Source organism: Fringilla coelebs (genome assembly GCF_963513975.1).
Source record: "Fringilla coelebs genome assembly, chromosome: 1".
NCBI lineage: Eukaryota > Metazoa > Chordata > Aves > Passeriformes > Fringillidae > Fringilla > Fringilla coelebs.
Genome location: NC_140028.1, coordinates 65,906,016 through 65,920,946, shown reverse-complemented (window position 1 = coordinate 65,920,946; position 14,931 = coordinate 65,906,016). Strand labels below are relative to the sequence as shown.

Sequence of the window (14,931 nt, the reverse complement as noted above, 5' to 3'; positions counted from 1 at the left end):
GTTCTGTACATCTTTCTGAGATACTTCTTAGAGCCCAATGCTGGACCCCAGTGAGCACTGTATAAATATTAAAATTAGGTAAATCACTGATTGGGAAATCAGTGATTTATCCATTCTCATTCGAATTGCAACAGAAAGTAAAAAGAAAATTTTGGGATCCTAAGTTTTCTATGGTGCTAAACTGCTTTTCATCCTTCCCCACAGAAATCTATGGTTTGTTAGCCTGTTCTAAAGAGGGCAAGACTTTATCATGAGTGAAAATGTTTTGCTTCATATTCAACAGGTCAAGTTTTCTCTGGATTGAGGTGGAACTGTGGCTCATGGACATCTGATGTGATAAGTAAGTTGAATTTGATGTATCCTATTACATTATCACCACATGACAAATATTGATCTTGATTATGCTAGTGTAAGTGTAATTTATTATCTTTCTTATTTTGCATTTTTACCTGTAGCAGTGAAATGAAAATTTGCCTTTCTTTCCATTTGTCCCAAATGACACTCCAAAAACAATGCTTAAATTGTTAGAAATTACCATTTTATTTAGAAACAATATACATCAGGAGCTGTTTAACAAAAAAAAAAAAAAAACAAAAAACAAAAAACAAAACTTCAACAAACCTTATTTTTGAAATAAGATGTTAATATATTCTATTGTGAAAAAGGATATTTGGGCTTATGAGAAGACAGTTCAGAAAATCTGGTGTCATTGATGTACAGCCCATGTGCTCATACTTTAATAGATAATTGTTTGGTAATAGATAATAGATATAGATCTAGATATAGAAATAGATAATTTTGGTAATAGATAATTGAAGTAATGGTCAACAGCACTACATTACTTAATGGCACTTTTTTCTCTTTGGCTATTTAATCATTGTGCAGTGTTTAAAAAAGGAGTCCAAGCATGTCACTGAAGTGAGATTACAGTTGGGGTAGAGTCTTATGTTGTGCTGTTTGCTGGATTTTATTATTCCCAGTGATTGTTTAATACTTGAGGCATGCATCTACAGATCTGTTTGGTCTTATGAAACAGTGGTGGGACCAAGCAGGAATTTTGCTTACCCTGAAGTAGATGAGGCTGCTCCAGTGCTAGAGAAATAGTGAAGAAAATGTAAAAGGATTGAGTTAAGGTTGCATAAGGCTCTAGAAACACTTTGTCACGGGAACATCCACCATGGAAGCAATTCCTGGGAGAGTTTTGGCAATCATAAGCAGTTAGGCAAATGGCGTCCTGCTCTGTTTGTGTCAATCAAATAGATGCATTGTAGAAAAGTATATTTGATTGTGGAGAGTTGAGCTGAAAAAGTCGGGACTGCAACTTAAAGTTGCAATAAAAATTTCTAGCTATAAAAGAAAAACTGGAAATTATAAATAGCTATTAGTTTGCCATCTCTGAAAACCAATTTAGGACATTGCTTAATGATGTAATTTTTCAAGTTGCAAGGTAAGTTTTTCTGAAGTAATCTAGACTCTATATATATATATATATATATATATATATATATATATATATATATATATATATATATTCCTGTTAATATTTTCAGTCCCATTTACAGTACATATTGTTGTTTACATTAACTTTTTTATGGTTAGGATTTAGAAATTAAGGTAGGGAAAAAATGTCCGTTTTCACTCAAATTGATACAGACCATCAAAGGAAAACTGGTAGCACCAGACTAACACTGGGATGATGAAGTGACAGTAAATTAAATGACAGGGAATGTAAAATATATGATAATATTTTTAGCACCAGAACAGTTTGCCACCTGACCTATATATCATGCATGAATTGAGCAGCTTCTAAAATGTCAGTACATTGTGATTTACAGCTCAGAAATTTGTCCTTTCCTAGATAAAATGAAGTTTATTTTGTGTGCATGTAATGCCTTGCAATTTATTATACAGGCAGGCACTTAATGGGGTCTGAGCATGAATGCCTCAAATGAGAGGTGCACTCATACTGCAGGAGTGCTTGAGAGAAATCAGTGTTGCACACATGTGCATGTAAACATGATTGAGAACACTGGATCAAATGGATACATTTTTCCATTGCTATGTTGCCTTTTATCATGGATTGAACAAATCCATTCTTGCTTGTGGGAAGCAGGAAAAGGAAAAATGGCACTGCAGAAATATGTGGATCTTTCCCTCCCTGCAGAAAGAGAAGGATTCATATCAGAGAACTGCATGAGCTCACCTTTTCAGTAGAGGTTTTCTTCCTCGTGTTTGTGTGTAGGAGTATCTGTTATGTAGCATAAAAGATCAATGCATTACATAGATAAGATCTTTGCTTTAAGGAGGAAAAATCTAAGATCTAAGACTGTGACAGGAACAAGTGTCCAATGTTCTGGAAGGTCTGATCCTGAGGAAATGGAATATAGATTGTACCACAGGTTTAAACCAGAAACAGAGTGACAGAATAACAGTCTTTAAAACGCACAAGATGTTGTCAAGCCATGAACACATTGAAAGTTTTTTCATAGTAACATAATTAATGTCCTAAAATCCACCAGGAAAACAGATGGCAGCCAGTGGATTTGATGTGCATACAGTTCATTATGTGGGTAGAAGGATAGTGAGACTTTTATTCTTGCAGGAGGAACAACACTTTGCTGAAAAAGAGAGGCAGGCACACAGGCAGCTGTTTCAGGAAATGACATTCCAGCAAGTTGGAAATATGGAACCGAGAGGGAAATGAAGAGCCCAAAAGTGAAAGTTCAGTGGCAGAGGTTATAGCAGAGGAGATACAGTGAGAAGGTGAACAAATACAGTTAAAACCACCCTTCATTTTCCCTGGTTCAGTACCTTGGGTTTCTCTGGTTGCTAGTGCTTAGTTACTTATTGTGATGGCAACTCCCCACCTTGATTCATTCTGCTTTAATTATCAGTTGCATGGCTTGAACACAGCAAAAGTACAAAGGAGATGAAATTGGAGTCATAATGGCCAGGTTCAGACAGGTCCTCTAAGGATGGCAGAAGAGAATAGAATTTGCTGAAGGTATTTAGGAAAAGTTGCTTCTCTGCTAAGGAAAAATACCAGTAACTGGTGCGTAGAGAAAATGAAGGAGCACCATCCACATGTAGTTCAAAAGTACAGGAGAGGCAAACTGTGCAGTGAACATGGACTATATGTTAAAGAACTCAAGCAAACTCACCTTTAAAAATCAGTCATAATATCGCTTTGCTTTTAAATTAATTACTATATTTATCACGGTGATACCATTATGTATGGTTCAGCATTGGATATGGTTCCCCCCAGAGATGAATTTGGAGTTGAAAAAAATCAAAAATAAACTTTCAGTGGAGACAGAGCTGAAAATGAAGCTATTTCTGTTCTGAAAGCATTGTTTCTAATAGAGGGTATTGCAGTGTGCAGAGGCTCAGAAAGATGTCAGTGAAAATAACAACCTGACATTATATGTGCAGTAAATACTGAAGACTGGAGGATGCTTTATTACTTTTTTTTTTTTTAATATGTGGGTTGTTTGTTTCAGTTTTAGTTCATGCTAATCTACTTGATAGCTCATTATCTTTCTCCTTTGGTTTCATGGCAGTCTACCAATTTATGTTAATGGCTGTTTCTTTATCCAGTCTCATAAGGTCATCATTTGAAAATGGTAACTTAGGGCAGATGTTTACGTAAGTTAATATCTCTTTTCATTTTATATGGGCACACTGAAGAACTGAAGATCACTTACTTTCAAAAAATTGTATTAATAATATTATGCACTCTTTTGAGACAAAAATGCAAAATTCAAAGTCTATTAGATTGACTATCTAATAGGAGTTCATGACAACAATGTAATTGTTTTTGTTTAAAAAAAAAAAAGAAAAGCAGACAAAACAAACAAAAAAATCATGACCTGTGAGATATTGGCCAGTTAAAGAAAAGCAAAAGTGTTTCTTCACCTCAGAAAACCTCCAGAGCTAGAATTGGCACCAGTATCCTCCCTGCTGCAAATATTGAGATACATAGGTCATAAAAAGCTGAATTGTAGTAAACACTGGACTACATGCTTTAAAAAATATGTGGGTGAATGGGAAGTGGAAATGGTTGCTGAATCACTCAGGTGGCTTTGAGTAACTACGTGAGCAAGTATGTGATTTACATGGGGGATGTTGGCTGGCTCTTGGATATAAGTGAGGAATCCTTAGCACATGAATGAGCCACACAGGGTTGGCTGACTTGCAATGGCAGGAAACTCATTGTCAGACCTTGGCTAAGGTCAGGAGCCACGGTGTCAGCTCTCAGTTCATTTACTGAGCAGAACTGAAAAACAGTAAGACTTCACCAGTAGCTGGATTGCTCTTGTGCTGTAGCATTGGAAAAGAGGAAGAGTGGAGAGCAGAAAGAAAGATATAAAGTGATTCCTGCATGACTGGGTTTGTGCATGAAACTCTTGTGTGCCTTCTCAGCAGTACCTCATCCTGTAGAGTAACATACTAAGCTAGATGATCATCAGCCAGGAGGGATTCCTTGCTATTCTTCCTACTTTAGGGCATCAAACATGGATTTTGGAGCAAGGCCAGGGTTAGATTTTAATTAACAAGTGGAGTTGTCAGTATTTTCTACAATGAGGGCATCTATGCTACTTTTGGCTCTCATCATGTTGGCTAGGAGGACATATTTGACTATGGCTTTTCTCTGATAAACTCTTACAGGTATCCCTGCACTCAGATCTGCACTTGTTGCAATATTTGTACTGTACTGAATTAGCCAGGGCTCCTCTATGAAACTTTGGTGTCTCCTCTAGCAGTAATTTTAAAGGGAAGAAATAGCATCAGATCTTGTAGATTATTTCATTTCCACCTAAATTCACCACAGTGCTAGAGAAATCTTCCTGAATAGTGGAGATAGTGAATTTCACCTTTTCTCAGTCCCCACTCTGCTGCCTTGTTACTGTGATTATTCTGAAGATCCTGTGAGTTCAGCTGGTTGCTCATGCCATGGCTCAGCAAACCAGAAGGCTCTCATTCTTGAGACCTTAATGAGACTTAAACACGTGCTGAAATGCCTTTTGCTGAAAAATCACATAACCACAAGCAAAGTTGTAATGTGGCCTTAACTGCTATCACAAAACTTAACTTTTTATTAAATATTCTGGTTTAGAAAATTGAGTACATTTTGAAAGCCCTAGCATTCATTTACACATATATGTCCCATGTATACATCATGAGGAAATGTCTTTTTAAAAGTTGCTACCACCACTTGATCGTTAATTATCTTTCTTGTGCTCTTTCATTAGTTCATGATAGGAAATAAATGCCATGTGCTATGACATTTTGGTGCAATTTGAGAAATCAGAATATGCCAATAGATGTATGACTTGTTTTCTGTAACTGCATTGAAATTTGCTTTCTGCAGCTGAGGAAGAAGAGAGCAACTGTGGGAGCATATGTGTTTGAAAATGTGTAATTTCACAGCGTGGCAGATTTGGCATGTAACAGGAGGGTCTTTCCCAGAGTGGTTGTTCTTGTGAATAAGGCTTTCCTTGACCTGCTGCTTCTCTTGAATGCCAACTCGCTTTTGCAGACCTCAGAGTAAGGGATGGGGGGACTGGAAGCTCAGGTCCTTCTGTGCTTGTGGCATTTATATTGTGAGACAGTTGAGATCGAGTTCATTTTGCTAAGCTGCTCACCCATAATGGATCTGTCACGTAAACTTGACAACATATTTGTATCCATTTTGGACAGCATTTGCCGCTCAGCTCTCTCCCTGTGAAAGTTTCCAGCAGACTACTCAGATTTACTCTTAGTAACCCTTCCTCTCCCCCTCAGGATACAGGGATCCTTTCCATAGGTTGGGATCACCTGACCATCCTTCCCATAGGCTTAATAGGCAGTCATCTGTTCCAGCCATGCTTTACCTTCGAATTGGTAATTGAATTGAATTTGGAATTTGAGAGCACCTCCTAATTTGATCCCAATTTTCTCTTGTTCAGCTGGCATTAAGATGGCCCAGCCAAATAATGAAAAAAATGGTATTTTTTGTCAGAAACTATTGGTTTTTTCCACTGGAATTCAAAATTTGTTTGAGTTTCTGTTTATTGGTAATTTTCAAAGAGTTGCTGGTTTGTTTCTGATGTAAATATGTGGCAGGGCTGGTGGAAAGGAAAATAATAGTATCTCATAAACTGAAAATCTGACTTTCCTGCCAACTATGTCTGGGAAACCAAGTTATCTTTCAGAGACTGGAGCTGCTAACAAATGGAGACATAAATGACTGCTTTTTTGTATCCAACAACTAATGCTGAAATTATGCAAGTGTATTTGACTCCAAGTTCTGCTTCAAAATTGGGTGTCTTATTCTACTGAAGACTTAGTTGAATCTGAAATATAATTTCAGTCTTTGTGGCACAAGAGGATATTTCACCCTCTCCCTTTCTCTTCCCCCAACAAGAGATTTTTTTTGAGTTCAAATCACTGAAACAACCTGCAGGGAGACATCCATTTCTAAATATAGCAAGCTGAGCTATAGGCAGTACCAAGGCCTGGACAGACAAGTGAAAATGAAACCACTGACTCTTCTCTACTAATTCACCCCCTGGGTCTCTACTTTCCAGATTTCTTTTTCTTCCTTTCTCTCCTTCTTCTCTGCTTTTCCCCTTCAGTGCTGCTTTTTCCTTAATAGTTATATTATGCTATCTTTCCTTCAGGATGCATCCTATATAGTATAGCTTATATATGTATTAGTAGCTCTGTTCAAATCCATGCCCTCTCAGTTCCCTTTAGAGACTTTTTCCAAGCTTGAGTTCAGACAAGCAGTGGTGTTCCCAGAGAGGGCCAGCTCTCACAGCATTGCCCTGGTTCCAGGTCACTGCATGGAGTTTAGGTTTAATAGCGTATCCTAGTATTTTCCTTTTTCAACCTACACAGCCCTATCTCTAATAAGACAGCATCTAAACTGCTCTTTCTGTGTTTCCTGAGGCAGATAGAAATAATAATACTGGTCAAAGGGTAATGCTTGAAGGCACATTTATTTTAAAAACAGACACGGGTTCAATGAATTCTGCCACCAAAGTGTGGCGGTTGCAAGTTAACTATCAAGAGAGAGTGAAGCTCACTTCATTCTCAACAAGGTCCATTTAGCAAAGCTGCTCTTTTTCACTGGTGTAACTTACTGCAATAAATAAATAAATAAATAAATTCTGTACCTGGTGCTTCTTTGAGGCATGTCTTTTTTTTTTTTCCAGCACTCTCTCCCAAAGGTGTCAATGGCTTTCTGATACTTGCTGTTGGTCTTCCATTACCTCCCCTTGAAAATGCACGTGGGAGACAGCCAGAGCACTTGACAAATCCGCTGGTCTTCAGAGACCTTTCCAGCACTTCCAGTGTGCATGTTAATTGTAAAAGCTGAAATGAAATACCTTGGGCTGCACTGACCTCATAATCTGTTTTTTAAATAGCGTCTCCATTCCATAAATCCTCTTAGAGATAAATTAAAAATGCCTGTAGAAGAGATATAGCCTCAATGTAATAATTAAGCAGGTGCTAAAAAGCAGCCTATTATTCATATATCTGGCTTTTGTATGATAAAAAAATTCTAAAAAGTTATTACTGCTTGAAGAGAGACTTGATCGATCACCATCTCCAGCTGCCCAAGCACAGAATTGAGTAATTGGAGAAAAATCTTCTGAAAGGGACCAACTATCATTAGAGCAGAAGTTTCCTTCTAATCAAAGCAGTTTTAGGAGTAGCTTCTTCCACTTACATTTTTTGTCTGAATGCTGAATGAACTCTGAAGGGGCAAATACCTTCTTTGAGTGAAAGGTGTAGGTGAAAACAGCTTTACTTCTATACCAGAGCCATTTAAAATCCATTTTTAGTTATGCCTGGAGGATAAGAGGTATTTAACCACAAGGCTGTGGTTAAGCAGTGGTGTATCAGAGGCTGTTGCTCACAGATCATTCAAACTGAAGTTTATCAGTCGAGTCCAACCTTGCAAATGAACAAGCATGCAAAAATTCTGATACCATTTTTAAAATGGAAAGTAGAGGCAAAACTAGGACATTTATGTAGTGTGGCAGTAAATTCAGATATTTGTAAGCAACTTCTGTAGTAAGTTTACTATTTTCTACATAGGGAAAGTAGCCAACTGGGATTTTTATTTTGTTTGGGTTTTTATTTTTTTCACTTTCTAAACTGCTTCTCATGAAATTACGATCACTTGCAATTTGGGAGCAGAAATACCATACAGGGAATAAAAAGCCTCAGCTGCTTTTTCAAAATGAAATAGCTGTGTCTAAAAGGACTCTGCCTAGACAGCTTCCAGAGGGCTGCAGAGCATGCTGGCTCCGTGTGCGCTGTGCTGGAGAGAGAGGAGAGCCTGGAGCCTGGGTAACCTGGGGTTTCCTGAAAAGTCGCTGGCTGGAGACATTTCAAACGCTTAATTGTCTTCAGAATAAAACCTTTATGTGTGGGATTGATAAACATTACTTTAGAGCCGTGTGTGAAATCATGACAACATCACTGGAGAAGGGCCTGTCTGACGGCTGTGATTGCGCTATCGCCCGTCAGCCTCGTGTCCCAGCCGCCGGATCAGAAGCAATTTGGGGCAGATAAAACCTGTGCCATTGTGTTTTGTACTGTGGCTGGCACAACGGGGCCCCACTGCTACCTGGCTCTGCTGGGCACTGTCAGTCTGGGAGCATTGTAACAGCTTGGAAATTTGTAAAATGCACAGACAAGATGTTCAGATAAAAAGGGTACTGCAGCAGTGTGAAATTGAAAAAGCTTTTGAGAGATTTCTCAGTTAAACATTTGCCACTCTTCTGGGATATTTCATCCTCCCAAAAATGTACTTTCTCATAAAAATAAAGAAGTATGCATTTCTTTCTTTCTGTAGAGAGTAAACATGAATGCAGAGTCACAGTCAGGCCTCATTCAAGGTGGACATTTTTCCCCCTTCCAATTTTCACATTGTTGAAGACATCATCTTAGCTCAGTATTATGCAATGTGTTAAAATCAACAAAAAAGGAACACCCTCGAGCATTTTTTGATTTATAAAATATATCCTTTCAGATTTATTTTTTTCAGAATCTAGTTATGGCATTCTCCATTCTCAAACACTCTAGAAGCCTTTTTTTGGTTTTCTTTTGTATGAAAATAAGAGGTGCAAATTCCAAGGTAGAAAATTGTTTAAATTACTCCAATATTTATTTTAAATCTTGAAATATTTAACATTGTCATCAGTATGTTAATTAGCTTCTTCATTTTGAAAATATTGCCTTTACTTATAAAATAAGAACTCACTATTTTTTTTATTGTTCAGATTAGCTTTTGCAAAAAAATATATTTAAAAATTAAAGCATGAGAACAGTATAACTGTTTCCTTGTTATCTGTCAGGAGTTTACATTTTATCAGTCTCTTGAACTTGCAATGTAGTAGTTTTGTCCACTGATATCATATCATAGTGCAAATGAGTCAGCAATTAAAAATAGTTTCAGTATTTTCCATGTAAAATGTCTACATGTTGGTGACTGTCTTTCCCACATGTACCTCTCCAGTTGCCTGAGCATTTGAATAAGAGCTAAGTCCTTTAACTCCCCCCATAGTGTCACCCATTGGCTTAGGTGGGACCACAGTAGCAGTCTTGAAAAACCTTTTTTCAGTGATTGGCAATGTAGCAGTGCAAGGATTTGAAGAAGACTGAGAGCACTGATAAATTTGATTTGCTGGAGAAAAAAGTTTGAAGTTTGATGAAATGGAGTGGCTGACAGCAGTTATTTGATTTCCTTAGTTAAGTCCCTAACATCTTTGGGCGAGGATGATGCTGGAAGCTTAAGTCAAGTCTAATTGCTTGTAGCACTCACCTAAGAATAATACAATGGGGGAAGAAGAACATAAACCTTCCCCTTCCCTTCCCTTCCCTTCCCTTCCCTTCCCTTCCCTTCCCTTCCCTTCCCTTCCCTTCCCTTCCCTTCCCTTCCCTTCCCTTCCCTTCCCTTCCCTTCCCTTCCCTTCCCTTCCCTTCCCTTCCCTTCCCTTCCCTTCCCTTCCCTTCCCTTCCCTTCCCTTCCCTTCCCTTCCCTTCCCTTCCCTTCCCTTCCCTTCCCTTCCCTTCCCTTCCCTTCCCTTCCCTTCCCTTCCCTTCCCTTCCCTTCCCTTCCCTCCACCATCAGTATGAACATTTATGTCTTTTGTTCTGACTTGGGCACCTGCAGGGGAGCACCTGCATAAACCCCATGTCTGGGAATGATTTGTGTAGGGGAAGCAACAGTTACCTGTCTGAAGAAGGGTTGTATTGTCCCTTAACTGTAGTTAAATGTATGCTTGCCTTTACCAGGAGCATTTCTCTAAGCTGGAATTGTCTCCCAAAGGTACTGCAAAAGCTGAAGATACTTCATTGTGTGGCATGTTTTTTTGAAATATCTGTAGAGCTGTTTTAAGAAAAAAAAAAAAAAAGGAATATTTAAGTGTATCAATTATTTCAATACATGTAAAACATTTTTAAAGCCTGCCTTTTTTTTGCATACTCCAAAATTGTTAGCAGAACTGATTGTGAGCATTTTTGTTTGAAGTGATGGAGAGGTTGAATATCCTCCTTTCTTTGCCTTCCAAACTACTACATTGCTTTTAATTAGCTGTAGTCTTTTTGCTAAGTAGAATGAAATTTCCCAGCTGTGTAGGAGATGTGGACCAGCAGAAGGTGTTGGAAGCTGGGAGCACTGAGACTGTTTCCAACAAAAGCATTCATGAGCCAATCTCATGTTGTGAGTAAAATAGCAGTGAAGTGCTTAACTCTGTTTGAAGATCTGGACTGCAACCACATCTTTCTCTGGCCAAAATGTGCTGTTTCTGGCTTTTAAACTTAACTGTAATAAAACACTATTATTGACAATTTTCATATTTCCCAGTGCAATTACACGCTGTGATCTGAGCAGCAGTGCCATTCCTGTATTTACTAGGAATACCAGCTACTGTTTTTGCTTGATCCTTCCCTGGTGCTTGCTTGGTGGGTTAATTTGGATCTTTCTCTAGAACTATTTGTGGAAGACCAAATGGCAAAGCAGTGAGGCCCCTTCTGCAAGCTGATGGTCTTTTACTGTGTGCATCAATTAAGTTTCCTGCTCGGTTGAGTAGCCGTGCTAGAGCTGCCCTCAGACTGAGAGCACACGGTCTCCACATGCTCGCAGCTGATTTTACTGTGTGTTGTAACTCACACATAAGTGGACTGCATGTTTACCTTCTCAGTTGCTTTTTGCCATCTAGGACTTCATTTGGAAACACAAGTGGGAAAAATGTGTGGAGAGTGATATAGCTTCTAAATTTAATTTCTGAATTATGATTAGATTTTGTGTCCTTTTTTTGGTTGAGTGTAGCTGGTTCACCTCCTCAAAATAGTCACATGCAATTATTTAGCACTTCTGCACAGAAGGAGATGTCTCTTTAGTACTAAAATCAACAACCACATTCTCTCAGGTGTGCAATCCCATCATGGCAGAAACAAGAAAAATGCTACATTTCAGAGTAGGAAAAGAGCAGCATAGAGCCAATTCTTTAATATTCTTCTTAGCACATAAAGCACATGGATGGAATGCTCATGGGTTTATTTAATATGTATGTATATATGATCCTATAGTAAAACAAAGGTACGCTATTCTGCTGATTTAATAGCTCCATGAGCATTAGAAATGCTATTTTATTTTACCTTCTGCATATCTACTTATGCAGGATTAAGTACTCTTTGACTTTAAGCAAATAACTTGAAAATGTTTTTCTCAGTTTTTCCTGCTTTTCTTAGTTATAAAAGCACTGTAATCCTAAAAAAATGAGTGGTTTTCTTACTCTACGGTTTCAGTGGAGGAAATCAGGTGCTGGCATGTCAAAGACAAAAGAAAATCATTCTCATACATATGTGTTATCAGAATGTTTAGCACTCTAGATCTTTTTTTTTTACTTCTCTAGTTCAAGCCTTAATTCTTTTATTGCTACATTCCTTAAAGTATTAAAATGAGTACTTTAAATGTGGATTGCACAGAACTGGTCAAATGATTGGCCCAAGTGATTAAGGGCAGGGAGAGCTAACTCTTGTGGCAAAAAGGTCTAGGAAAACTTGATGTTATAGAGTGATCTTTCAGAAAAATAGCAGAGGAAATTTCAGATTCAAATAATAAAAAACTCCATAGTTGGAACCAACCTAGACTACACATTTTGCATTAATAGTACTGAAATCAGCCATTAGGGTTTAGATAGTAGGTCTTGGAGCAATGCTGTATATCACTCCTTCAAAATTAGTAACAGTCAAAACTGAGCACCAGTAAGAAAGAATAATGAAAGGAAAATGTCTTACGGTGCTGCATATCCACCTGCAGAATCCACAGTGTGTTCATGTACTGAAGTTTGCATGCTGGTCTGGATTTCTTTCTCAGAAGAGAAAGATGGATGTTAAAAAGAGTAAAAAGGCCAGCAATGGAGAGGTACAACACAACTTCCATTTATGAGGAGATGAAGTTCACTGACAGATTTCACATTAGGAGAAACATATCTGAACAATATCCCAGAGTTTTATATAACCTTGAACAGTGTGGAAAAGAATGCAGACTGTTTATTCTGTTTCTTATGGTGCAAGGAATCAGGGTATCAAACACAATTTTTCAACCTGAAAGATTTCAAAAAAAATTTAAAACTGTTAGACGTTCTTTTTTACACAAGCAGCCTGTGAAATCATTTAATGAATTCTTGGCAAAATGCCCCTGAAGCGCTATCAGAGCAAAGGTACAAACACAGACTTTGACTTGGGAAGCCCCTTGGCTGTTGAGGAAACCTTGCTGCCATTCCCTCGCTTATTTACTCTTTCCTTAGGCATCAGTTGCTTATAGTGGTAGTCAGAGGCAGAGCAGTGAAAAATAGACATTGCATCTGACTGACGCTTTTCCTACCAACATCATGGCCCATGCACATATAGGTCTTTTAAAATAAAAATGTATTTTAAGGGCTGTTTGCAGTGCTTATATGCCTGATTTAGTAGATGAAGGGATCTGGTTTTGTTTAAAATATGATATCTGTATATGTCTCATGAAAAATTATTAAAATCAGAAGTACGCTGAAAGTGTATGTCCAGACAGAAGTGATATGTTATTGTCTGGACAATAATATATAGGGAATATCTGTTATTAGTCTGCCAGTCTAGGTGCTGATTTTCTTTATTATCAGCTTCACTATCCTAGTTTTACCTTTTGAGCACACAGGGACCAGCAGTTCTGATGAAAAGGGTGAAATTGCACAGGATACAGAAGGAGCTCATTCGCATTCAGGTTGCACAAGACTGTGATTGCTATCCTTTCTGAGAGAAACAATAATGTTTTACAAGACTGATTTTTAATTGCATCCCTTACTTGGGTGCAGAGCAATCTCTGGAGGATGCCTTTTCCCTCCTTAAAATTAAAAAAAAAAAAAAAGGCAGTGCAAAATTATCATGTTCAAGGTAGAAGCAGTGTATGTTTGGAACTTGCTTGCTGGCTTATCTTCCTTGTTAATTTTTAACTGAAGAAATACTGTCTCTGAGACAACCTTGTAAGAAAACAGTGGGTTTTAAAGAGATCTTTCAGTATTAGAGAATAGGAATTTTTTTACTCTAGTTCTACACATTATTATGGTTTCATAGCTTCAAAGTGAGGTAACTGAAGTTTTATCCTAATTTGGGAGCTCTTGGATAAAGAAATTGCATGTATCATATAATTATATTTTATTTCATTAGTGGTATAACTACAGTACACTTGATATTAATAAAAAGCAGAACACGTGTGACAAGGCTTGAAAGCAAAAATACTTCTAATTCACTGGGATTGTGCTTCATTATATACCTTGCATGGAGATCCATGAGCTACTACTAAAGCCTAAATGAAAACAGCATGTTTATTGTCAATGGGTTTGAACTCACAATGCTTCCACTGGGGAATTTTTAAAGGTTTTTAATATCAAAATGGTCAGAAAAATTGAGTTTGGGCACCTTCTGTCTTCAGGTATTTTTTGCCAGTAAGTGACAAAGTTCTGTTAGATGAGAAGCAGCAAAGAGGCTCTCTGTTTTTGTGTGCATCCACACCCATCTTGGACTCCGTGGGGTACAGTGCCGGCAAATCACAAATGGCATCACTGATTCTTTGTTTTGAAACAATGCACTACTAATCATTAATGTTTCCAGTGCATGACCTGACCTGAAATGGGAGCAGTAAGTACATTAAAATTTTGTGTGCTGCAGGTCCCCTACACCAGAGTGTAGGTGTGGACTGACAGCTCTTAGTGAAAGATGATGCTGCAGCTGAGAGGCAGTAGATTGTGGAGCTCTGCTGTGGGTGCTGATGTCTAGTGAATTTGCTGAAGACCTGCCCCACCTACTCTTGGTGACTGGGATTGGCTTCCTTGCATTCCTGTCAGGTACATATGCTATTGAGAAGTTAGCTTTGCTCCTTTTACTGATCATTTTCAGGGTGCAAGACAGGGGCTCGTTATATCTTCTATTCCATCCAATCAGATTTGGTTGACTTGGAGTTATGTTCTGCGTAGTGCAGCTGAAGGAAAAATTTTTCTCCAGCTATGCACATATGACTTGTTGTCCTGTGGGTGTTTACTTACTTGGGAAGTTCTTGGATGGTATTTGAGCTGAAAGTTGGAGGTGGCTCCCGCAGTTTTGTTCCATTGCACTGGTAAAAACCCTAAATATTTTTTGGGTTTGAGAGAAAAAGGAAAGAAACACAGAATTTATGGTAGTGATTATTCTTCTCTGAGAATTCAGCTTATGGCTGGAAGATTATTTAGTGGCTTATGCCAAGTGGGATAGCTGCAGTGGAAGACAGAAAAACAAGTAGAATATTGATCAAACCAAAACAGCCTGGAAGGTACTGTTTCATAAAAATTTCTTGTCTGAGAAAATATGTTTGGATATTTCCCCCTGGAAGGTGTCAAGGGACAGAGAGAAAGGTTG

General features: G+C 38.1%; 1 protein-coding gene across 1 annotated transcript in view; it reads left to right on the top strand.

Moving 5' to 3' along the window:
- Positions 1–14,931, top strand: part of LOC311153436 (uncharacterized protein) — a gene marked incomplete at its 5' end in the record, with an annotated part of 328,822 nt that overhangs the window by 196,907 nt on the left and 116,984 nt on the right. The window contains one exon of the mRNA XM_084205340.1: positions 284–340. Coding sequence (XP_084061466.1) covers positions 284–340 — 57 coding nt within the window. The remainder of the gene's footprint in view (positions 1–283; positions 341–14,931) is intronic.